Source organism: Sphaerodactylus townsendi, linkage group LG05, assembly GCF_021028975.2.
Source record: "Sphaerodactylus townsendi isolate TG3544 linkage group LG05, MPM_Stown_v2.3, whole genome shotgun sequence".
Lineage (NCBI taxonomy): Eukaryota > Metazoa > Chordata > Lepidosauria > Squamata > Sphaerodactylidae > Sphaerodactylus > Sphaerodactylus townsendi.
This window is the reverse complement of record NC_059429.1, coordinates 87,393,292-87,418,615: the sequence shown is the minus strand read 5'-3', so window position 1 is coordinate 87,418,615 and position 25,324 is coordinate 87,393,292. Positions and strand designations below refer to the sequence as shown.

Genomic DNA, 25,324 nt, shown 5'->3' with positions numbered 1-25,324 from the left:
AGGAAACAACATCCAATCACGATTTTCACATGAATATACTACATTAAACATACGAGAAGATCATAATGATGTACATGTTTCTGTCTACAGCCATGGAACAAACATCATCATAGGAAAAAGATTAAAGGTGTATCAATGAATACTATATGTGCAGAAATTGGAAACTTTATCAATACTTACAATAGAAGAATAGTTTAAGTTGTTGGAATTGGCAGAGATGGCTAAACTTACTTTTTGGATTAGAGAAAAGAATTAATTGATTAGACCTGAATCCTGACTAGGCAGAGAGGCTGTTGGTGCCAGGTTGTACAGTCCAGTCCACAGGTCATCTTTGCCTGTACTGGGTGTTTTTGCCCCAAAAGGATCAGGTGAGAGATTTGGGAACTTCCTGGATATGCAGCTGTCTAAGGAGGCGCAGGTGGAAGCTGTGGCTGAGGGTGGGGCTACCAAAGTCTACAGTCACTATGGCACAAATGCCATTCCAAAAACACTACAGCAGCACTTGAACCTGGATGCCATTCTGAAAACACTACAGCAGCACTTGAAACAACTTCAAATCGACAAAATCAACATCAGTCAGATTTAGAAGGCAGCCCTGCTGGGATCTGCACGAATACTACACCAACATATTACAATGTCCTAGGGGCCTATGGGTAAGGCTCGAATTGTAATGTAAGGCCAACAACCAACTAAAGAACTGGCAGCTGTGATATTAAAAATTATAATAATAGACTAATTTTATAAAGGTAATTAGAGAACAAGTAGCAATTTCTTAAATGTATTAATACGGTAGTACAGATGAAATCGAGAGTCCTTTTGTTAAATGTATTTTATCTGTATTTTCTCTCTTTTTTACTTGTAAGCTTTTAAAGTTTTTAATAATAAAAGCTTTTTTTTAGAAAAAGAGAGAAGGACATAATAATGATGTATATGTTTCTGTTCCAATCTCTGTCTGCAGCCACGGGGCAATTATTATAATAGGAAAAGATGAAAGGTGTTATTACAGCTGTCTGCAAAAACTCAGCGAGTACACAATTCAAATGGTCAAGATAAGAACATGAATCTGTTCTCAATATAGCAGGACTCCCATGCATTTTTGAAAGCAGCAAACTGGGAAATTTTCATCATAATTTTTTTAAAGCATAAGCTCCCCCTAAGTCCACAATGGCTCTATTATAAACTGTGGGGTGGTGAGTGTTAGCCACATTTGCAGGCAATAGAGATTTATCTGAAGCACATCTTTTCCATGATCATTCTAGCTCATTGTATATGTATCTCTTGAAACCAGAACTGAAACTGAAACTGGGCTAGAATTCTGACTGACTGACAAAAAGTAACTACAAGAATTTCAAGCCTGATGGCATATCCCCACCACCATGATCACTGTTAAAGTTTGGTTCAATGACATTCTCCCTTTCAAAACTCTCCTTTTCCCTTCCTGCTTTATATTTCTTTTAAAAAAGGTATCACTTCAGGAGGGCTAAGGAGAATGTTATGCATATTTTAGAGGTTTGGAAAATTAAATGTCCCAACAGGCACAAGATCAAGACAGGAAAATCTGATTGTTGCCTCAGTTTGAGAACTAGAACTAGCAGTGTAGAGATTCTCAACTAGACTGGAAACACTTGTCCAAAAGCAGAAGGGAATAACAGGGGAACCAGCATATGCTCCATTTCTTGTTGTGAACATGGAACACAGCACTCTAGCAATCAGAATGCACCCTTATTCCTCTCCCACCCCTTTCAAATTTGCCTGACTTAGAATTAAAGAATCTTACTCTTTCTTGTAGCACCATGTTCCAAGCATTTCAAACAGAGGCATTCCTCCCATTGGGCAAAGTGGGCAGTTGCCCAGGGCACCCCCTTGTAGTGGGCGCCAAAAATGAAGGTTCGTTTGTAGGATTTTTTTGGTATTTTCAGTGTTTTTTTCTGTTTTTGGCCTGCAGGGGGCGCAGATTTTCGGCTAGCAGCACCAAAATTTCAGGGATATTTCGGGAGCCTCTCCTGATGATATCACCCAGGTTTGGTGAGGTTTGGTTTAGGGAGTCCAAAGTTATGGACTCCCAAAGGGAGTGCTCCCATCCCCCATTGTTTCCAATGGGAACTAATAGGAGATGGGGGCTACACCTTTGAGGGTCAATAACTTTGGACCCCCTGAACCAAACTTCACCAAACCTGGGTGGTATCATAAGTAGGGTCTCACGAAGATACTCTGACATTTTGGTGCTGCTATCTTAATAATTGCACCCCTGACAGCAGGCAAACCCTAAATTTCCCCAGATTCTCCTTTTAAATCCACCCCTTCCTACCAATGCTTGTTTTCTTTCTTTTATATATTCTCTCAATGCCTAATAAAGGTTTATTATTATTATTATTATTATTATTAGTATTATTATTATTATTATTATTATTATTATTATTATTATTATTATTATTATTATATGGATTTAAAGCTTCGGCATGGATTTAAAGTGTGAATCTGAGGTCCCCAGTTTAAGCATTGAAAGTGATGCTGTTTCAGGGTGGGGGAGAATCCACCCCAAAACAGCATCACTTTCAATGTTGTTTAAACTGGGGACCCCAGATTCTCCCTTTAAGGTGGATTTAAAAGGAGAATCTGGGCTCCCTACTTTAAACACCATTGAAAATGATGCTGTTTGGGGGTGGATTCCAGCATCACTTGTTTAAATGAGGAAGCCCAGAGGGAGCCCCTTTTAAATCCACCTTAAAGGGAGAATCTGGGCTCCCCAGTTTAAATAACATTGAAAGTGATGCTGTTTCCCCCAATTGGGGGGACTGGATACAACACCATACAATGTTTTTATAGCAGTAGTAAAACATTTTGAAAGCATTTTGAAAATGTTTTCAAAAAAATATTTCTGCTGTGTGGCCCTGTACTGGTATTATAATGCCTATTGCTGTGTTCAGATTTGTGAGTTGGGGCATGTTCTATAATGCGATGGTGACTTTGAAACGATCTGGTGGAAAAAAAATCATTGTTTGGTCATGGTGGGAGAGAGTGGCCGCCCATGGGGGGCATCAAACTCAGGTTTTGCCCAGGACTCCAGTTTGCCTAGGTACGCCACTGATTTCAAAGGCTATAATGGTCACCATTAGATACTGCTTTCCACTCTATGAAGGGGTCTAATTTGAGGACTTCCTAAGTTGACTGCAATGGGCTTTGGCACAGCCCCATCTGCACTGCTTCCAAATGATTGCTGACCCCACTAGATTTTACCTTCATTCTTCCTGTTGTTGAGTTGGTTGAACTGGTCTGTGAATTCTGCCAGAGACTCTTCAATGGTCTCTGTTCGGGGAACCGAAAGGGAGAAACGGCGCTTAAATGTTTTCATCTTGTTCATGGTACTCTGAGCAGCAACACAGCAATAGGGATCTGGTGAGGAAGAAAGGTAACATAGTAAGGAACTTTGGGTTTTTTGAAGACAATTTATCTGGTTTTGCACACCAAACAGAGCGGAAATTCCAACTTCACTGAAATCAGAGATGTTTGATCTACTACATATAGGGTCAAACTACATGCTTAATGTTAAAAAGCAGCTGGTGAGAAGGACAGGCAGGAGATTTGAGCCATATCCTTGGTGTGAAGCAGTAAAACCCTTGCCTTCTCTTCTTTACCCCAATGAACTCCCTAGAGGATAGGAAGGAAAACAAATCCCCTAGTACAATAAGCTACTCGCAGTGGCCCACCAGATGCCTTTGGGAGCTCACATGCAGACTGTGAAAGCAATGGCCTTCTGCTGCTGCTGCTGCGGCTCCCGAGCGCCTGGTATGGTAAGGCATTTGCAATCTCAGGTCCACAATGATTGGCTTAATCTGTGGTTTGGAATCCCAGGTTTGAACAGAGTAAACACTTACAATTGGCTGCTTATGTAAGTATGTTATAGGAAACTGGATTTTGCTCCAAATTAGGTTTCCTTATTCATTTTCTGTGCAAGAAGGGAAGGAGGAAGAAGGGCATATGAAGGAAGCCAAATTTATGACCATTGCCACAATGTGATTTATGTGACAACTGAATGATCTATGTGACAACTTGAATGATTTATGTGACAACTGAATGAAGCTACACTTCCTTGATTATAGCTTTTACCAATTTAAGATATTTAATGTTTAAGATATTATCTGATTTTTCCATTGCAATTGTTTCAGAAATCTTTGAATTTTAGAGTCCACACACACTTACACAAGCTCTCTCATGGTGTAGTTATAATGGTGGCCATTCCCAATACCACAGACAAACAAAAAAGGGGGGAACAAACTTAACCCTACAAACTAGAATTAAATACCTAAAAGGTCAAGAAATAAAGGGGCCACTAAATATAAAACTGCTAAGTATCAAAACTGCTAAGTATCAAAAGTATGTATTCATTATAAAAAGTACGTATTCATTATAAATTAGGCCCATAATAACCTGCCTTATGTGCACAATATCACAATTACAAAACACAAAGGAGTCCTCATTCAGTTGTTCCAGACTAAAATAATTTTCTATAACTAAGGATTTTGCCATAGCAGAACTGGGTAGTATTGGCACATTGCATTATACTCTTTAAGAGGACATGACTTTGTGTGGAAGACTTGAGTGCCAATTTTAAACAATCTTTAAACAACTGCTCTCTGTTATAAAAATAATCGTAATTTGTAGTCTGGTACCTAATACACTGTATTATTGAATTACTTTTGACCACTGAGGAAGTCCAGCAGGCCGAAACTCATCTGATTTTAAAGGTCAAAAAAATGTCCCGCAGGACCCCTTTGTAATTGTGATACTGTAATTGTGATATTGTGTACATAAGGCAGGCTATTATGGGCCTATTATAATGTGTAGGTGATTTTAATTTGTAATAAATACATATGTGTTTTTGATACTTAGCAATTTTGTATTTAAACGCGCCTTTAACTATTTCTGAACCTTTTAGGTACTTCATTCATAATACCATTCACAGGTCTTAGGAACTGAGTCCAGCAGCACCCTATTTTTTCTTCAAACTTTTTCTTCAATTTTAAAATAAAAATATTACCACAATACATTAGCAAATATATATATATATAATGCTTTTGTTGGGCTTTAGCCTGCATGACCTGATTACAGACCAAAATCAGTTGTGCAAGTTCAAGCTCATCTCCTGCATAATAAAGTTAGTTTTTTGTTGCTAGAAGTAAAACAATAACAGCTTTTGAAATAATAAATTTACTCTGAAGACCAAAACAGAAATCTCTTTGTCCAAGAATTGGGTATGAGCCATCTCTTGACAACTTCTGCAAAAATTCATACCAGTTCTATTCTCAATACCAATAACCATATCCACAACTGCATCACATTGAAAGTTGTCACCACAATAACCAATCTTGCATTTGAGTAAATGTAGTACAGTCACTTTTTCATTTTATTATGCTTGTTTTGATGGAATTTAAAATAAACTCCAGTTGAGACGTTCAAACACAACCTGTAAACATGACTGTTGTGATCCTAAGCCTCAGAAGTGTAGCAGCCTGAAGATAGGGTTCCCAATCTCCAGGTGTGGCCTTGAGATCTCCTGGAATTACATCTGATATCTACACAATGATAAGATGGATGATTTGAAGGGTGGACTCTAAGGCATTATGCCCCACTGAGGCTCCTCCCCAAGCTCCACTTCCACATTTCCATCCGTTTTCCAACTCAGAGCTGACAGCCCTACCTGAAAAGTGTAGGGCAGCCTCACATCCAAGTCTTGCTGCTTTTTTTCATGCAAGCCTACATTTCCCAGGCACCCTCCAAGCATCAGGATTGGAGCAGGCAAAATGGAGGGCAAAGTAGGAGCCAGTCACTGATGAAGAGGCACAGTTGTGACATAGGTCATGTAAAATGCTGTAAGGGGAAGGAACTGCCTGAAGCTAGGAAGTGGTGAGGCTGCACATGGTGGGAGCTTATTCCTCACTCCAAGGTGGGGGTGAGTCTAACTTAAGTATCAGGAACTGATGGAGAGTTAGGAATCAAGTAAAGGCTGTTCCACTGGAGAACTCTGTCTTTCTATCTTATTTGTTTGTTATCTTCTCTTATTTGTTAACTATTTGGTTAATAAAGTGGTCTTCTTAGTTCACTCTGCCTAGGTTCGTGCCTAAAGTTGTAAAACTCTGGGGCCTTTTCCACATGAATCATTTAATATGTACCCTGCCACCAAATGGTATTCCACACGTTTTCCCTGTTTGGTTCCAGAAACATTTCCTCTAACTTTTTCTCTGTTGTTTTCATGAACACTTCATGAACTACTGTTATGTTTTTCCTGAATCTTAGTTCCTGGAGCCAGGAGTCTCCCTTGCTAATGAGGATTCATATTAGCTTCACTGTTTACTTCATCCCACTCCTACTAAAACACCTGGCTATCCCATATCATCCCTCCATTTCTGTAATTTCACCAAACCTCCCCCTCAGACATTTTCTCTTATTCTTAGTTGGCCACACACACCCCTTCCTCCACTCATTTCCCCCTTGCATTTTTAAAAAAATATTTTTGGCATGGGATTAGCAATAGAGCGCTGGTGTGAATGAACAAACAAGTGCCATGCTAACTTTCCCATTTCCACAGAAAGAGGCTGAGGATTCATGAAAAGCTACTGGTCTTTCCTATGGGTGCTGGAATCCATCGCATTGCAGATCAACTTTAACCTCACATGAAAACAAATGACAGGAATGTGAATGGGAACCCAGCCAAATATGTTGCAAATTCACATAAGCTTCTACCTGCTGAACATTGCTGGGCTATACCATGCTGTGCACTCTAGCATTTCACCCATCCCAAACATGTTTATTTTTTCAAACAAACAAAAGAAATTTTGCTTTTTCTTGAATGTGCAATGGTTTGAAGATGTGTGTGTGCAAATGAAAGTGGAGGAATGGACTAGGCAAGGTCTCTGGGTTGCGGGGGGGGGGGGGTATGCAGATGTGCATAATGGTGGGTTGTGACTCGCTTTGTGACATCTATTTTGAGTGCAAACTTTTCCAAACATAAAAGGACAGAAGGGACGTGTTTCTGAGGGTGGGAACTTTGAACACTTTGCAGCTTCTGAATGTTCTCCCAATGCAGATATTCTTGAACATGCAATAAAGCCACTCAGATGGATGTCCAAATCAGGGAATCTTGGGAAACAAAGGAGGCAGGTTTTCAAAAAAAGAATTATGGCCACAGTGACCAATCAGCAGACTGAACAGGGGCTACACAAGGACAGCATTTGAAGTAATCGAATTTAGTGATTTATCACATTATAGCCAAAATGTCTGTGTAAAAACACTAAAAAAATAGGACAAAGGGGAGCACGTTGAATGTGATCATCCACGACGTCATGTATGATGGGATACGCCTACTTTTTCCAGCATAGACAAGATGAAACTGACTAAAGTAAACAGGAAATGGTGTTTTGAAGGGAGGTGTGAGGTCAAAAATGGAGGAAAATGATAGGATCGACAACGCCTAAAATATGGGGTATGAGCTTCAAGAGGAAAAAGCATGGGTTGGGAAATTCCTGGAGTTATGATGCCACAGAGTCCACTCCCTGAAGCTGCCATTTTCATCAGAGGATCTGATCTCTGTAGTCTGGATATGAGTTTTAATACTGGGAGAATGGCAGATCTTTGCCCGTATTTTAGCCATACAACTGGGAACACCCTGATCAAAGAGGGAAATACCCATGAAACAGGGAGGGTACTCTGGTCCTCCCTAGAACCAGAGTGGTAAGAACCTGGTAAAGCCCTTGTTTGCTTCAGAGCTAAAGGAGGAAGGAGGATTTATATAGTGGTGGAGGACTCTTTGGAAGGAAGTCCCCATCCACAATAAAATGCCACATGGCCCTATTCCTTTCTCAAGACAATGATGAATATGCTGTTTTTGTACCTGCTGTTCTATACATGATGCTGTTAAGCCAGGTACATCCAAGAAAACACATGGGGTGCCCATACTGCAAATGTTCACAGATGCGTCACCACCTCTCTTTTAATTTGCATGGCCAGAAGAGCATAGGGCCAATAAAAGGACAGGCAGTATACTGCCCAAGAAACATTATCTCAGTAAAAATATGGTTAATAATACTCCATTAACAGATAAATTAGAAAAAAATCTAATTTTTACAAACAAATCATTACTAATCTTATCTAATAGTCTAGAAGGTTGATTCTGGAAACTCACCTATAAATAAGAGGAATAAGAGGAATTTCTTTTAGAAGTAGCACACATAAAACAGATATGCTTGTACACATTTTGTAGAGATGCAATATACAAGCATTTATTAAAAATATGCACCAATTGCAGTTCTTGCATTACACACACTACAGTTGGTACCAGTAAAATAATGTTGATATATTCAGAATTTACAAACTAATTATGGGACTAATATTGGTCCATTTGTGTCCGACTTTCAGCCACACACACATCCAGCTATTTTTGCATCAGTTCCACAATGCCGAAATGAAAATAACAGGAAGATGAGGCATGTCAGTAGTTTTAGCTAAGGTGAAATACATCATTTATTTTAACATCTCTGAAAAATGATTGGATTCTCTCCTAACTCCCCTCTTCATTTTACCTTGGGTGGATTCCACACAGCAGATTTATAACGACTTGCAATCTTTATAAATGAATTCGTCTTCCATTTATAAAAAGGGAAAACAAGTTCATTTATAACGATTGCAACTTGTTAGAAATCTGCTGCATGGAATCCACTTTAGGAAGAGTTTTGATTGGCCAGACTGAAACTACAGTACACATATCACATGTACCCATAGTCCTTTTTTCCTCTTGGGAAATAAGTGAAGGACAAAAGGAAACACTACCTACAAGAAACTAAGTGCTTCCACTAATCACAGTGACAAACCATTCATTATATACAAAAATACTGATGCCTACTTATCAATGTTTAGCTAAAACTGACAACTGGTGGAGCCACAGATGACATGCAAAAGAGGTAATCTCAGGATTAAAGGTTCTACTCTATCCATAATACAATCGACTGTTTGGGGTTTTATGGCACATAAAGCAGCTGCTTCCTAATCCAAAAGAGCTAAATGCAAACACGCTTTGGAAAAATTATATATTCCATTGATCCAGTTCAGACATTCCTGGTGCTGTGCTTGTGATTTACAAACCACCATCCATATGTTACATAGTATGAAATCGAAAGCAAAATTGCAAGCCACCAACAGTTAACTCAACTGCTCTCCACTTTACTCCTTTTATGTAGAATGAACCTACAGCCCCTACACTGACAGCATTTGGAACTTATTTTGCAGTATGTGAAAGTATCCTTTGAAAGATTTGCAGGCATTGTTTCTCATTATAAATAAGAGCTGCTGAAACACAGAAAGATATTAATCAGTTTCTTCTCGAGTTTGCCTGCATTCCAATCAGGCCACCTTTCTTGGCCATTTACCTGAGGAATGATTCATTCTGAAAATAGTAGCAGCTGGTTGCCATCTGCAGCCTTAGACCACTCCCCTTCTTCCTCTCTGCCATTTCAGGCTAATTTTTAATCTAAAACTAGTCAGCCTTTTATAGGGTAGTTACGTGGTGACTGTGGAACTCTTCTCAGAAAAGCGATCTATTTGAAGAGAGAGGCCATTCTAAAACTACAGACATTCAATGTAAAAAAAAAGAGCAGCAGTGGCGGAGTGGTTAAGAGCAGGTGCATTCTAATCTGGAAGAACTGGGTTTGATTCCTAGCTCTGCCACTTGAGCTGTGGAAGCTTCTCTGGGGAATTCAGATTAGCCTGTGCACTCCCACACACGCCAGCTGGGTGACCTTGGCCGAGTCACAGCTTTTCGAAGCTCTCTCAGTCCCACCCACCTCACAGGGTCTTTGTTGTGAAGGGGGAAGGGCAAGAAGATTGTAAGGCCCTTTGAGTCTCCTATAGGAGAGAAAAGGGGGATATAAATCCAAATTCTTCTTCTTCTAAAATGTGTACCTCTGAGCCTGCACATCAGAGGCCCAGCAACTGTCCCAACAATTGTAGCATCTGCCACCACATCAGGTTGCAACTGAGTCAACAGTTCCAAATACACTACATGGCTGTGGCTTAGAACAAAAACACTACATGGCTGTGCCTTAGAACAGTTGATCACAGATCAGAATAGACCAGAGGTGACTCTGGACTTAATCCTGAGTGGTACCTGGAACTTGGTGGGACATTTAAGGGGTGGTGTGGAGGGGACAGGAAACATAGTGCTGTCCAATTTAGCACATATGGAAGTTACCCACCAAGGCTAATACAGTTGCATTATTACATCCTCTCATTAAAAAAAAGAAATGCAAAGTTTATAAAGTTATGTGAGAAGAAAAAATTCTCTCTCCACCTATGCATATTTCTGAAACTCGAGGTCACCTAATAAAGTAGATTGCCTGTAGATTCAGAACTGACAAAAGACAGCCATTATTCACTCAGTGCATAATTAATTTATGGAATTCATGGCCACAAGATGTGGGTATGGCCATAGGCTTTAAACAGATCTATCCTCTGGAAAGCTGTCAGTGACTATTAGTTATCATTGTGAGGTGAGGGAGAGCTACTGTTTCATGACCTTCCTGTGGGCTTCTTAAAAGCATCTGGAGAGCCAAGTATAATACAGCTTCCTCAGCTAGATAGATGTTTATGTGATCCAGAAGAACATCTCATAATTATAAAATGCCTATGTTTTTGATCAATTAAAACACACATGCATGCTCAGTTTTTAAAAAAGTTAAAGTGGAGAGATAAGGATACTGGGAGCAACAGAAGAGACAGGAAATGGAAAGCTCTTTGTGGGGCTAGTGCACTATGGGAAGCAGACTGTCCATCCCCAGAGTCCTGCTGCTGAATTTTTTTAGCAATTTCACAATTCCCTCTCCACAAATGAAGGGGCTACTGACTGTTTAAAATGAAAGCTGATAATTCAGAGAACCTGCCACCCCTGCTGTTACAATGCTATGTTGATACAATGACAGATTACTGCTGATTTGTAAAGAAATAAAATTAAAAGCCCCCTGTGGTAGAGGGAAGAAATGTTTGCTGGAGAGGACAGGGTTAGGGGAATGGCTGTCATGTGGGTCAGAAAATCCTAATTTTCCCACCCCTATAGCAGCCATCCAGTAAACTGTGATCTTTCTCAAAACTTTGATGAAAAGCAGATTTGAGAGAGATGAAAGAAAAGCTGGGGAAACCCCCAGAAGCTGTACAAATGCATCATGATGTTGTGGGGAAGCAGGAAAAAAACCACTTCCTAATATAACTGAACCTACAGCAGACAACCTGCGTGGAAATGGCTACAGTTTTTCTAATGCAGATTATTTTTTGCATGGAAAAAAATGTGGATTGGGAGAATGTGTGAATGTCAGTGAGAGAATTTCCTCTGTGGATCAAGATGCCGCTGAATTAATCTGTAGTCATGTACTCTGTAATTATACAAGAGGAACGTGTTTCCATCGGGCTCTGGAATATATAAGAAGCTGGACTAGAGGTGTACTTTCACATCCACAGAAGAAAAAGCAAATGTTATCAAGTACATGTTTTCTCATCATATCTACCCAGGAAATGTAACAAAACATACTCACCTTTTTAATGGACAAAGGCAGACTCCTATGGCTACCTTAGGTGTATTCCTAAGGTATTTACTCCTTGTACTCCTATGACTACCTTAGGTGATAAACATTTTACTGTAGGGAAGTTGTTTCATTACTGTATGTTGGGATCTGTTACAGCTTTGTAATTTGATGAAGTACAGTTTGCCTCTGGCAAGTACAAGGTGAAAGTTCCCAGTTCTTATCCGTACTGCCTGTCAGATGCCAACCCTCAAATAGCCAATTCACAAATTTATTTTCAGTTATAATACACAAGATGGTTTCTGTTTTAGTTTCTAGCCAGATACATAACTCACCCTTTCCTAGTTTTTACTACTACTTCACAGATGTGATCTGCCACCGTCTCTACTGTTATTTCATACTACTTTTCGCCACAGGTAGAATTTAAAGAAAATATTTTATTGCTAAATTTTAAAAGAAACATAAAGAAGAAAAACAGTCGTAAAGTATATCATGAATTTTAAATACAAATGGATGAATCCTACCAAATTTATCACTGCGTTACATTATAAACAATCACCGTTTCTCAATAAGCTTCACTAGAGTTGTACAACGTTCCTCTCAGTTCTCACACTGAGCTAGAGGACCTGTTCTGAAGATGTGCTTCTTAAATCATACTCCCAACATTGGCTTAAGGCCTTGAATATGAACACGCATGTGAAGAATTGCTCTACAAATCCAGTTCACAGCTCTCATTTCAGAAGTGCTCTTCGCATAGCTCTTCCTGTCCTTCAGTCCACTGCTTTGCCAGTCTTAAGCAGCCTTACAGTGCAACCTTACTGGTAGCAATGTTATCCATGGGTTATTTTGGAGAATTGTGGTAAGAATATCACTTCCTGATGAATAAACCTTTTTGCTCTAATGGCTTGGATCTGTGGAATCCAGAGGCATAGCAAGGGAGGAAAGCGCATAGTGCTCTGGTGCGTCCTCCGCCCCAGCACTGGAACGCCCCCGCCACACCCCGGAACACTCCCACCATGCCCTGAAACACCCCCGCCGTGGCCCTGCCATGCTCCCACGGGGCGCCCGCCTGCTGTGTCGCCCCCCCCATCCCCTTGGAGAAACGTCTCTGGTGGAATCAAAGCAACCTTCCTCTCAGCTGCATCTGAAGCAGAATCTGCACCAAGACTTCCTTCTGCCAATCAAGTCTGAAGTTTTACAGCAGGTTTTTAAGCAGTCATTGTTTAAAAGGAGGTCAGGCACCACCATTACATTGTTTAAGCTGGGGATCAGTTGCATGTCTCTCCTTGGTCAGTGAGCAGCAGTTATCCTCAGTCTTAAAATGTGAACAAGCAGCACATTTCTACTTAATACTGACCTTCTTACTAAGAGGATTTCCATCCTGAAGCAGAAAAGGAGTTCAGAAAGAACTTCCAGCGATACAAATATTAAAAGGACAGCACACTTCAAGTTAAATTCACAACAATACAGAAAGCAGAGCTCCACAAACTGGACTAAGGTGCATTTTGTTCCCGAGCATGTCCCACAATGGGATGTATGCACAACAAATGGATGAACTCATTCCAGAGAGATGCAGTCAGGCATAGCATCTAAGAGCTAGTGCACTGCCTCTCCATGGTAACAGAACACTTGGGTTAAAATGCCTACATCCAAAAGCTTAAGAGATTATCTGTCAGTGACACAAACATTCTGCTGGCTAATTGTCTGCTGTTGCCAGGGGCTCTTACTAGGATAGGCTTCCAGTTTCAGTGCCCCCAGCCATCAGTATTGGCAAGAAGTAAACTTCAGAGTCCCAAGCAGTTTTTCAGCTAGTCAGGATCAAATACTTGCTCTCTAGAGATGTCACTGTTCCAATGCATGCAAAGCCTCCACTGTTCCAATGCACGCAAGTGCCATATCCAGGGAGTGACAGATCATATATTAGGGTTGCCTAGCAACTTCATTTTTTTCTTCCCCCTCCCTGTTCTCTGTCAAAACAGCCAGGCTAATGAATGTGCTATGACAAGGAAGAATAGGAGATTAGGACAGGAAGGAGGATGCTGACATAAAACAGTTCTTAAGGCACAATGAAGCAATTTTCAGCTAAATATTGTAAGAAAATAAAGAAAGGTTCCTGTAATGGACTCTACAACAGTGAACTGTGAGAACATATCAGGCTTGAAGTTGATGGCTCCAGAAACTGAAGGGTTTTTTTTAAAGCAAAAGGTTTTATGAGGGAACCTGGAAACAGCATTTCAAATGAAGAAAGCCAATGTGGCAAATAGGTGTTGGCCTCTTTATTTTCCGTAGCTCTAAGTTGCCTTTGGCAAAGCTCAAAGAGAAAGTACAAGCCGTTGGCTACTGCAACTAAATTGAGGCAAATCTCGGTTAGCCAGCAATGGAGTACCACTACGATTCTGAATGGTGCGTCCCTGTATGGTCTATTTTTACAAGTGCAATTGTGGTATAGAACTGAACTGTAATGAATTATGTCATGTTGGATCTGAATAAATGTAAGCTGTTTTACAGGCTGGACATTCCAATAACCAACACTTTAAACACTGAATAAACTATCAGCCATAAAAAACAGCTTCTGAATTCAGCTGTGCCAAGTAGGCAACTGGCCCTTTCTTCAAGCAATTATATATTATTGCTAGCTTAAACTGTGCGATTTGCAACATCAGTTCTTCATTCAGCACATCACTACCCACGGGATTCATTACCATGAGATGTTGTGAGAACCACTGCGTTTGATGGCTTTAAATGGAGATTAGATGTGTTCATGCAGGATGGACACCTGAATAGCAGATCCTGTAGATGCACATCAACATGTGGATTAATGTATTCATGTACTGCTTGTGCATTTCCCAGATGCATGTGGCTGGCTACTACTGGCAACAAGATTCTGAAACGGATATATGCACGGTCTGATCAGCAGTCTGATCTCCTTTAACAAGAAGTTATTAATTTGTATGATTTTTGACGGCATATGGGGGAAACGTGATAATTTTATGTTAAACAAGCAGAGACCAGGAATAATCTCTTTATATCTGAAGGGTTTTTTTAAATTGAAACAGGAGGCTGTTGTATGCCCGTACATACAACAGTAACTGTGTATTTACAAATGTACTTAGCACTTTGCTGAATCACAACATGGTTTTTAGCCTTGCCTTGATCACAGAGCTGTCACTTTAGAAGACAGAAATGCAATCTGGATTCCCAGACCTTGTTCTGAAGTCTTAGGCCCTTGAAGTCTCTGAGTTGAGTCTTTCGATAGCAAAATGGAACTTTCTCGCAGCTTAAATCTTTCAATAGCAGAATGGAACTTTCTCACAGCCCACTGATCTCTACAAAATTCCTGGAAAATAAGGATCCCTGGAGAATATCATGAGGGTAGTCTGCAGTAGAAAGATGGAATCGGAGGAAATCACAATTTTTGTCTAGAGCCAACACTGCAGTCTAAGTTGAGTTAGAGCAGTCTTTCAAACAGTTATGCTGGCTTAATAAACAGCTTTATTGCTGCTCAATAAACAGACACCTGTATTCCAGCATGGCACAGTGCATCAAATAGTACATTAGGTTGGATGTTGTCACAAGGTATGGTTGCTGCATTACTATGCATAACACTGTATTTACAATGATTCTCCAACAGCCACAAATGCTATAACTGTCTTGCTTTACATTTCCCTGAATGATGGCAGGACTGAGAAGATGCTTGAGACACATGCCTCCTCTTTCTGTGAGAAATTTATCATTCAGCATCGAATTAATCCTGCAAAAGCTAGTTGAGGTGATTTCTTCCACACATGTTCTTGTGCCTCTGAGAAGCAAGAGAAGAAATAGATCCTTCATTCTGGTCCTGGGACTTACCATGTATTTCCTACAGGATCTAGTCATACTGCACCAAAAAGACAAGACCTTATTCCACAGTTATGTTTAGTTGCCCATGATTATTTATTCTTCCATGCTACTCATCCCAGGGGAAATTGGAGCTCAGCCAATTTAGCCTTAGGTCAAATTTAAATGACTGTGAGGGAGTACACCTTGGTGAGACAGCATATACAACAAGGAACGCCTCTACAGAAGGCAGGTTTTGATCATGATGAAAAGCTTTAAGGTAATTGGAGGATTCTTTCAGCTTCCAGTATGGAGATGACTGCTGAGCACATATCATACAACTTAAAGTAAAAGGGCAGTAGATTCTTAATTTACTTAATTCAAAAAATAATTAATCTGTACAATTCATTACCACAGTGAGGACTACTACTATGGTAAGTTTCAAAGGGGAATTAAGTAAACTTATGGAGAATAGGTTCATCCAAAAATTATAGGCTTAATGATGAAATGAAACTTCCCTGTTCAGACACAATAAAGTTCTGTGGGGTGGCTTTGGTCCCTGCCTTCCTGACTGTATGCACTGCAGAGGCATTTTGTTGGCTAGTGGATAGCAATCAGTGTGAATCAGGGTGCTGCAGCATTAGAGTAATTTAGCACTGCTGCTCTTATGTAAGTGGCTTCATATTCTCAGTTGTTCAACTAAATTCATACAGAGAAGGCTATCCATAATAGTTTGGCAAAACACACGACAAGAGATGACTGAAACTGATAAAGCATAAAAAGATAGGATAGAGCACGGACAGATCAGGTGGTAATAAAGATGAGGTCAGGGAGTGTCAGGGAAAATATGAGTGCACATGTTTAGACATACACTTTTTTCTCTGAGCTGCATAGCAGTGCCTTATCAAACAGTATGCTAATTGTGATTTCCAGCATGTTTAACATTTTATTCTATATGATCTACTAATCAGAAGATAATGTGCTTGTTTCACTGGCACTGTTATCTTCAAATTTTGACACGAGGGCTAAGTAAAAGTTCTCAGTCTGCATAATTTGCCACCCTGAGCCCTTCAGGGTTGGGTGGGATTTAAACAAACAAACAAACAAATAAATTCAGGCTGTTTTAATCCAATTGCTTCACAGGTTTCTCAATCCAGTCAGACTTTGTCTGCTTTGATTAAAACTGATAAAGAGGCAGGTGTATATGAATGAACATCATGAATGGCTGTGGGCACATATTTCTAGCATAACCATACTATAACATGCATCCACATGTATTGAAGAATAAACAAAAATTTATTCCAATTTCGCTGCATTTCATTCCCATTGCACCACCTATTCATGTAGGTTAATTCATTCTGATTTCGTATAGAAGCGGCTAGTCTAAACTCAAAATTCTTCTTAAAAACTGAGCATTATGTACTATGCATTTACTGGGAAGAGTTAGGCAATTAAACCTAATATCAAGACCACCCTTTGTTCTGTATCCACAAGTGCTAGCAATCAATAATTTCTAATAAATGTAGCCTAAATTGCCATGAAAGATTTCTCTTTACATGCCTATCTTGTAACACAATACTAAATATGAACCCACTCAGGAAGTGAAGTGAGAGTAAAAACAGAAGCTGAGAATTCACAGGACATTGTTAGGCAGCATAGCAGTTATGTGTGCGGCTATTCCGCTTTCATTATCTTTATGACTCTCTGAATTCAGGAACCTAAACTATTTCTCCTAACTAGATTAGGCCTTTCCTGACATTTTCAGAGGGAACTCCAATTAAAGTGTCTACAGGCCAAGATGGATGGATCTATTGCTGCCCATTTGCTTCCTGCAAGCTTTCTCTCTTCTTTGGTTTGTACTTTCAGTAGCAGTAATAACTTGTTGTTTTCCAACTGTTCCGCTAAGTTGCCGCCTGCTTATTACAAAGATGTCTTTATGTTTCCAGGGTCAGATTTTCACCATGACAGTTTCCAAAGATTTGACTGCTTCAGGACTTTACCCATGAGGTCACACACACTCACAAAGCAGCTGTTTACATCCAACACATAAGAGTTGACAATCAACGAGAAATGGATCCAGTTTCAAATATCCAGTGGAAAGGCTGTGTTGCTTGGAGCTGGAACAATGGATGGCCAAACAGGCAAAGAAATTGGTCACTAAGGGACAGGCTGCCATACAGCATCATAATGAATGCTCCAAGGGCATCACCTTGTGACTTAATATTGACCTGAATGAGCTCTGGGGTGAAGCTCTAAATCCCCTTTCTGGATAAGCTCATGTTACAAATAGAAGAAATAAGGTCTGTGCCTCATTGTTTCTGCCATATAGCACAATGCTACCCATTTAATGAGCCTCACAGACCAGATGTACTCCAAGGAAGCATGTACAAATCACAACCTTTTTTTTCTTCCACGGGTAACCAGTAATGCCAATGGTTACGAGAGCTCCTCTTTCCAACCCTCCTGTACCCAGTGGTATCATTTTATTTCAGCTTCATTCTCTTCTGAGGCAGTACAATGCTTCGAGCAGATGGTTTTGTTATAACTGTTCAGAACAAGTTATCTAGTAATAAACCGTAGAAAGCCTCAGCTCCCTATGGATAGATTTCATACTGTTGACTGTCAACGATATAGTCTCTCCCCCTCCCACATTTTTTAATTGTAAATAGACAGAAGGCAAACATTCAGCAGACTTTTCTGAACAAATTAAGCTTTACCTTTGCAGTCACTGGAGAAGCAAAGTAAGGTAACCTTGTTTTTATACAGTATCTTTCTGATCACTAATCCCAGAGTGAAATAAACTTTAGAGTTTGTCAACTAATTAATTCTTACTGAACACATTCTTCATTCTGTGCCCAAAGACTAGCTTTACTGAAGAATCTCTAATCTGAATGCCACAAACCAACACTTTCTAGGTCTGGCCAATCATCCAAATGTACCTCTAGCTGAATGGACATCTAATCTTGGTCTGCTTTCCACGGTATTGCGCAATATCTTCAGTCCTACCATTTGCCTAAATTCCAAAAAGCCCTACAAGATACATAATGGTTACGAGAGCTCCTCTTTCCAACCCTCCTGTACCCAGTGGTATCATTTTATTTCAGCTTCATTCTCTTCTGAGGCAGTACAATGCTTCGAGCAGATGGTTTTGTTATAACTGTTTTGTTATAAGCTGTTACCAAAGGATAGCATTTTTGTTATAAGCTGTTTTGTTATAAACTGTTACCAAAGGATAGCATTTTAATTACCGGAAGTGATTTTCAAGACACTGCTTTTGTATGGCACACAGCAAGGATACATCAGTATGGAGAGCACAAAAGGTCAGAACTACAGAGAGGAAGTAAAAAAAGAGGAGTTTGGAATTATACCCCCCCCCTTTCAAGATGGCTTACAAACTCCTTTCCTTGTCTCGCCCCAAAACAGACACTTTGTGAACTAGGTGGGTATGAGAGAGTTCTGAAGAATTGTGACTAGTCCAAGATTAGCCAACAGGTTTCAAGTGTAGGAGTGTGGAAACAAATCCAGTTTACCCGATAACAGTCTGCCATACATGTGGAGGAATGGGGAATCAAACCTGGTTCTCCAGATTAGCGTCCACCGCTCTTAACCACTATACCTTCTAGTCCTGCAAGACTGCTCAAGCAGTTATGTTAATAATCATTAGATTACTGTGGTTGTCTGGCATAAGAGATGACTTCTCAAATAATCTTGCTTGTCACACAAGCCTGTAATGGACCCCTTCTGTGCACTGCAGAAAGAGAAGAATGAGGTACAGTAACAACAAAAATCAATATGCAAAATGAACCACTCATACCTCTGTTCATCAAATTCAGTACAGACACAAGAAGAAAGGTTGTAAACCAAAAAACACCTGGAATTAAACAGCACAGAATAAAATGGAACAATTCTGAGTAGACCCATTTATAATTGTTCCCAAACAGAATCAAATACAATATCATCATCATCATCTAGACACTAATAGCAAAGTCGGCTAAATCCGACGAGACTTAACTCTGGCTATTAGAATGGGCAAGACATTTTAGGGTGCTTAAATCTGTTGACTGGAAATGTGAATGGGCAAGTGAGATCTTTCAACCAACCTGAAAAGGGCCCTAGGTTTGCAGAGAATTTGAAATCTTACCCTATATAATTTACTAGCATCAAATGAGCTTGACGACTAACCCTCAACCAATGGGCACACTCACGAGACTGTTCTGTGAGGCCTTTGAGTGAGTTTGTCCTTGCACTCAACGAGAGTGCTAGAACCCATCTCATTTTAAGTTGAAATCAACTTTAGTGCTAGTCTAAAAATACATTGGGGGTTTACAAAAACAAAAAATGGTAAAGCAAGAAGCTGTAGCTTTAAGCAACAGATTTGCTCTGTGGCTGTTATTAAGAAGCCACAGTATTCCATAAGAAATATGCTACACAGAAAGGTCTTTTAGCAATCAAAGCTGGCATTCCGATTTTATAAATTTCTTATGAACATACACAAACAGTAAAGATTCCCTAGAAAAAGACAGTTTCACTCTGTCTCTGCATAGCCTTGGCAATACCCAGTAATAAAACAGCATTGTACAGAACAGTGGGCCATGTTCTCTTCTATGCACCAATCAGTTCAGACTGCCCAGCCTCATGCTACTGTCTCATGCTACAGCATTTTGTAACAGGACATAATTAAAGTTGCCAACTTCAGACTGGACATTTGGGGGTGAAGCCTGGAGAGGGCACAACTTCACATAGTACAGGGGTAGGGAACCTGCGGCTCTCCAGATGTTCAGGAACTACAATTCCCATCAGCCTCTGTCAGCATTGCCAATTGGCCATGCTGGTAGGGGCTGATGGGAATTGTAGTTCCTGAACATCTGGAGAGCCGCAGGTTCCCTACCCCTGACATAGTATAATGTCAAAGCCCACCCTCTAGAGATTTTTTCTCCAGGGGAAACTGATCTGCAAATAGCAAAAAATCAATTATTTTACAGGACTGGCATGTTAAAATATGATAAAATGCAACTTGTGCTTCACTTCACTGGGTAATGTACCATTGTGTGCCAGTATGCAAAGTCACACGGCAGTGACTATCAGCAGCTCAATACCCATATTGTCTGCTTTTCTAGAGGGGTTCTTATCAAGCTGAAAAGGAGTTGGCTGTGTCAGCATTTTGAATGGTACACTTCTGCTTTTGAAACAGTCACACACCCTCAGCCAGTGCCAACCAGTGTACTACCATGGAGGTCAATGAAGCTATAAGAGTTTCCAACAGAACAGGATCTAGTAATAAGGTCTTCGGGGGAGGGGGCATAGTGCTACATATTACCTCTTCCACTACACATCTACTAGGTATTCCAGATCTCCAGCTCTTAGCTTTACCATGTTACAGGTATGTAGTTTTCACTCCTTTAACAATGGTAGCACATAACATATTTTGAACAAGGAAAAGGAAATGTCAATTACGGCCTATGGGGATAGGATGAATCAAATCTAGGAAAATGTTTAGAACCAGGCCATGTTTTTCAGGTCATTGGAGCATATGATGTTCAAGTCCATTAGTTTAACTCTTTCTTATTATCTTGACTGAGCTGTGAAACAGGGAAGCAATCCCACACAACTTGACCAAAAAATATATTTTTATCCAACTTTTCTTCCAAGGAACTTAGAACAGCATACATTGTCTTCTCCTCCTACATGCTGCTCTTGCAACTCCTATGAGATGGGCCAGTTATTCTCTTTCAGCCTAACCTAACTTACCTGGTAAGCTTCATTGCCAAGTGATGATTTGAACCAGCTGTAGTCCAACACTCCAATCACTACAGCATACTGTACTAGATGTGTTAGTTTGTCAGTTCATGACACCTAAATACAGCTACAGACAGTCTTGAATTAAAAAAAACCTGCTACTTCAAATGTGGTGCAATCAACACCTGTCACAACTCACAACCCCATTCCAGTCCAGAAGGTCAAGAATAGATGTAAATGACTTAGCCAACGTTTTACAAGGTGACCTTAATAAGAAAACTTAAAAAAAAAAACCTTACAAGTCCGGATTTAAAAACAAGACTACAAATTTCCTTAGATAAATCACTTAGCCATTCTTTTTAACAACCAGAAGTTTGGAAATGAGACTACAATCCCCACCCAGGCTGCAATAATTGCTATACTCCAGCAACTTCTTTTTAATTGTCATTTCCTGCTTTAAATTAGAGCTTTCATTATCTCTATATTACTGTCATCTCCAGACCACAGATATCTCTTGAGACCCCCCCCATGTCATAAAATAAATCATTTTTCCACTTTGAAATCTGCTCATCAACAATTCAAACTAAAAATGTGAGAGACGATATGATATATTTGAGTCCAGTAGCACCCAAGAGACCAAGAGTCAAACTTGCATCATCAGACACTAGAGAACCTCTGCCCTTTAGTGACAATTCTGGCACTTGCAACAGCTAATTCTACTGGCATCTTCTTCACACTGTCCTTAATTATGTCTTTTCAGCTTCATTTTGGAGCAAGTGATTAAAGCACAGGAGCAGGATCTGAGAGGCCAGGCTTCTATTTCTGGCTTTGGGAATAAGCAAGATGAAGCAATTAAGGAAGGCACCGTTTAGAGCATGTTTGTCTAAAAGAAAGTAAGAGAAGCACAAATCCAAGGTAAAGTCTAATTCTGCATCCAGTATGAACTATTCAAGAATATATGAAAATACCAAAAATACCAGCAGACATGGCTAGAAGTAATAAAAAACCAGGAACTATTTCAGCACTGATGCACCTTTTCTGAGACCACTACAAGTCTTGCTCCCCTGCTTAAGATTTTCTCAGTCACTCAGAAGGGACAGATGGTGGCTTTAAAAACTAATTAAACAAATACATTTCTAGCATTCCAAGTTCCATATCAGATACTGCAATTCAAACTTATGTAGACTGGCATGCAGGTAAAACATACATCATTACAAGTACGAGAGGCAAGGGCCTGTGACTCTAGATGTTACACAACCAGAGGGAATGAAAATGTTTTCTGTTATCTATGCTCTTTTTTTTTGTAAAATACAGCGTTCAAAGTTTATTTATTTATTTATTTATTACTTAGACTTTTATACCGCCCCATCCCCGAAGGGGATTAGTTAACATTTTCTCCTGCATTCAGATGCAACAACCTTGGTTGCTTTCCTGCTAAACAAACCTGTGAGTCTGTCAGCATTTAACACCACTTGTTATGTCATAAGAGTCCACCATTAACTTTTAAATTTTTCTAACATCAGAAACCTGCACAATGTTGTGTCATTCTGGTTGGCTTTAATAGAAAGGTGTTACATGGATTTAATTCCTTGTTCTAGCTTCTGTGTGGGCCAATACAACAGTCTGCATTTTTTTTCTTTTGCCTTCATAGTAAACCTTTTATTCAAAGTTCATATCATTAGTTCACTGGGCTGTGGCTGATACTCTGTGACATTGCTGCCAAACTATATTGCTCTAATGCTTTCACAACTATTGTCCCAACTTTTTTACAGACTTGGTTTGTAGTGATTCTTCTATCCAAACAGAATTGTAACACCAGTCTGTCCACTCAGGAGTGCCAAAACTCCACTGAAACACTTGGCAGAGGAATGGCCCATAAGGCAGTTGGAGAGATGATTAGTGATTTCTCACCATTTCCTGTCTGCACTGCTGTTGGAAGTATTCTCCCTTACTGCTACTCAGCAGTGCTTGATCTCCAGTTTGTCAAGCTCCAGCAACAACAAGGATGCCATACAGGGAAGTATATGCACAGCATGACTCTGTACTCCAAATCACGTGGAACAGCCTGTATGCACACAGTTATGGCCCTTACATATGGACATTTTGGGCATCTGTTTGGGCTTAAAGTATCTTTCTAGTTATAAAAGGCATAGTAATGCAAAGAGTTGCAGCAAAAGGGCTAGAGATTTCACATAGTCCACTACTACAAACTCCAATTGTCTTTGAATGCCAAACTCTACTAAATAATTTTAACACAACTCCAAGCCTGACTGGCATCTATGACCTTATCATACCTTTTAGGAACACAGCAAATAGGGCCCACAGTCCTAGCCACAAATCAGATTTCACTGTCTCTAATGCTCCTGTTAACGCAGCCATCTTCAGTAGTCACTTCATTAGTGTCACCCAGCAATCTGGTTCCTGTCTCAAAGAGGACAAAAAACCTGTGACTTGAAGGTTGTTGTTAAAATCTCATCTCTGCCATTAAATTACTTGGTGGCCTCAGGGAAAACCACTATTTATCAGCCCCAGCCAATACATGCAATAAGGGATGAATAGTACTGTTCTAAGTCTGCTGTAAAGATAATATGTGAAGCTCTATAAACACTGAAAACACTGTACAGATGCTAAATACTATTATTTCTTCGGCCACATTGAGCCAAGCCATGAGGTTCTAGGAACAACATTACAATTTGCACCTGCAGAAACTTTCATTTTTGGTTCACAAGAGCCAGCTCCTAAGTGTAAAAATAGGTGGTTTGCTCTACATAGTTTCTTCATTTTTGACAAGGAGACAATAATTACTGCAGGCAAGCACAGGAGTGATAGCTGGAAGTAAGAACCTAGGATGAGTCTTGTGCCACTTACATTCCAGAATCAAACTGGACGGCAGTAAAGGAAATAAAAGCTATTTCAGGTGAGTGAGGTTAAGTGTCATATGTCAAACTCTACTGTGCGCAAATGCTTTTACTGATTCAAGGCCAAACACTTGCTAATTGCTCAGATGCATTACCTATTTGCAGGAGGAATGGTACTGTTTCCTTAACTGAACTCTTTGAGTTTGCCCTTAAACTACTCAACATTCCTTCGGTCTGGTGGAGCTTGGCAGGGCCCAACTTAACCTGTGCCAGAGGCTAGACATCTTTGGTTGTTGAAGACAAGATTCCAAGAAATCCATTTACACAAAACTCTGTAGAAGGATGCCACAGAACTTCAATGCACTTCAATGCCTTCCATATCCTGCACCACCAAGGCTAATTTTATTAGGCTTAACACCCATCTGTGGGTTTCAGCTAGCCAAATGGCAAGGACAATTGTCATCAAAAGCAGGATTTCCCTAAAGAAAACATGTTTTGGAAGTGGAAGAAGTATGTTTGCCGTCATCAGTCATTACAACTGCCTTCAGTCCCCTGTGTCCTGGCTGGCTGAGTTCAAAGGGAGTCAAATTACAACTGCGAGCAGGCACAGCTGAGAAAAAGAAAGAGAGGGGACTTATTGAACGTCCAAAGAAACGGAAGTCTGTTGCAGGTCTGAGGAGAGCCAGCCAAGGGTTGGCCAGGTCAGCCAATCCAGGTCTATGAGTTCAGAGATATCAGTCTGACAGCAGGTGCAGCAGAAAGCTTTCAGGCCTTCCACGATTGCAACCTCAACTTTCTAGAGCTGTCTCTTATAAGTCTGCTCTGTTGCTTAGTCTGCTCCTGAGACGAATCAGAGAATCCTCTGCAATGTCTCTGAGCCTCCAAGCAGGAACTGAGTCTTGCAGAGTGCAGCTCCTGCCGGCTACGGATTCTAAGCTCAAGTGAGTTGGGTGGGCTGCCAGTTCTCACCTCAGTGGCTGGAGGTGCTTCTGCAAGTACTTGTCTGTGGCTTGTCTGCGGGCCAGCTTCAGCTCTCTCCTGGGAGGCTTCTGGCTGCTCTTGAGTTTCAATCAACTGGGGCTCTGGAGAGACAGGGTCATTCTGCCAGTACTTGTCTGAGGACTTCTTGCTGGCTGAATCTGAGTCTACATTTGAAAAAAATGACAGTTGGGGAAGGAGGAAGAAAAAGGCTGCCATGTGGGTGGGACCAGGAAAATCCAGACTTTCAAAGTCTTCCAACTACCTGAAAGCCAAGAAGGCTTTGCTGCAATCTTTCCTAAACATTCAGAGTCCAGCAGTTTTGGAAAAGGTCACAGAGAAGCAGAAGAAAACTCAGAGGATGCATGAATGCAC

At 40.3% G+C, this 25,324-nt stretch overlaps 1 protein-coding gene across 2 annotated transcripts in view; it reads right to left on the bottom strand.

The window, feature by feature from the left end:
- The window catches only part of CDK18 (cyclin dependent kinase 18), an 80,929-nt gene that overhangs the window by 36,564 nt on the left and 19,041 nt on the right, over nucleotides 1-25,324 (bottom strand). For both annotated transcript variants that reach the window (XM_048498478.1, XM_048498477.1), the window contains exon 2: nucleotides 3,238-3,393. In XM_048498478.1, the coding sequence (XP_048354435.1) occupies nucleotides 3,238-3,361 (124 nt within the window). In that variant the 5' untranslated portion in view covers nucleotides 3,362-3,393. The remainder of the gene's footprint in view (nucleotides 1-3,237; nucleotides 3,394-25,324) is intronic.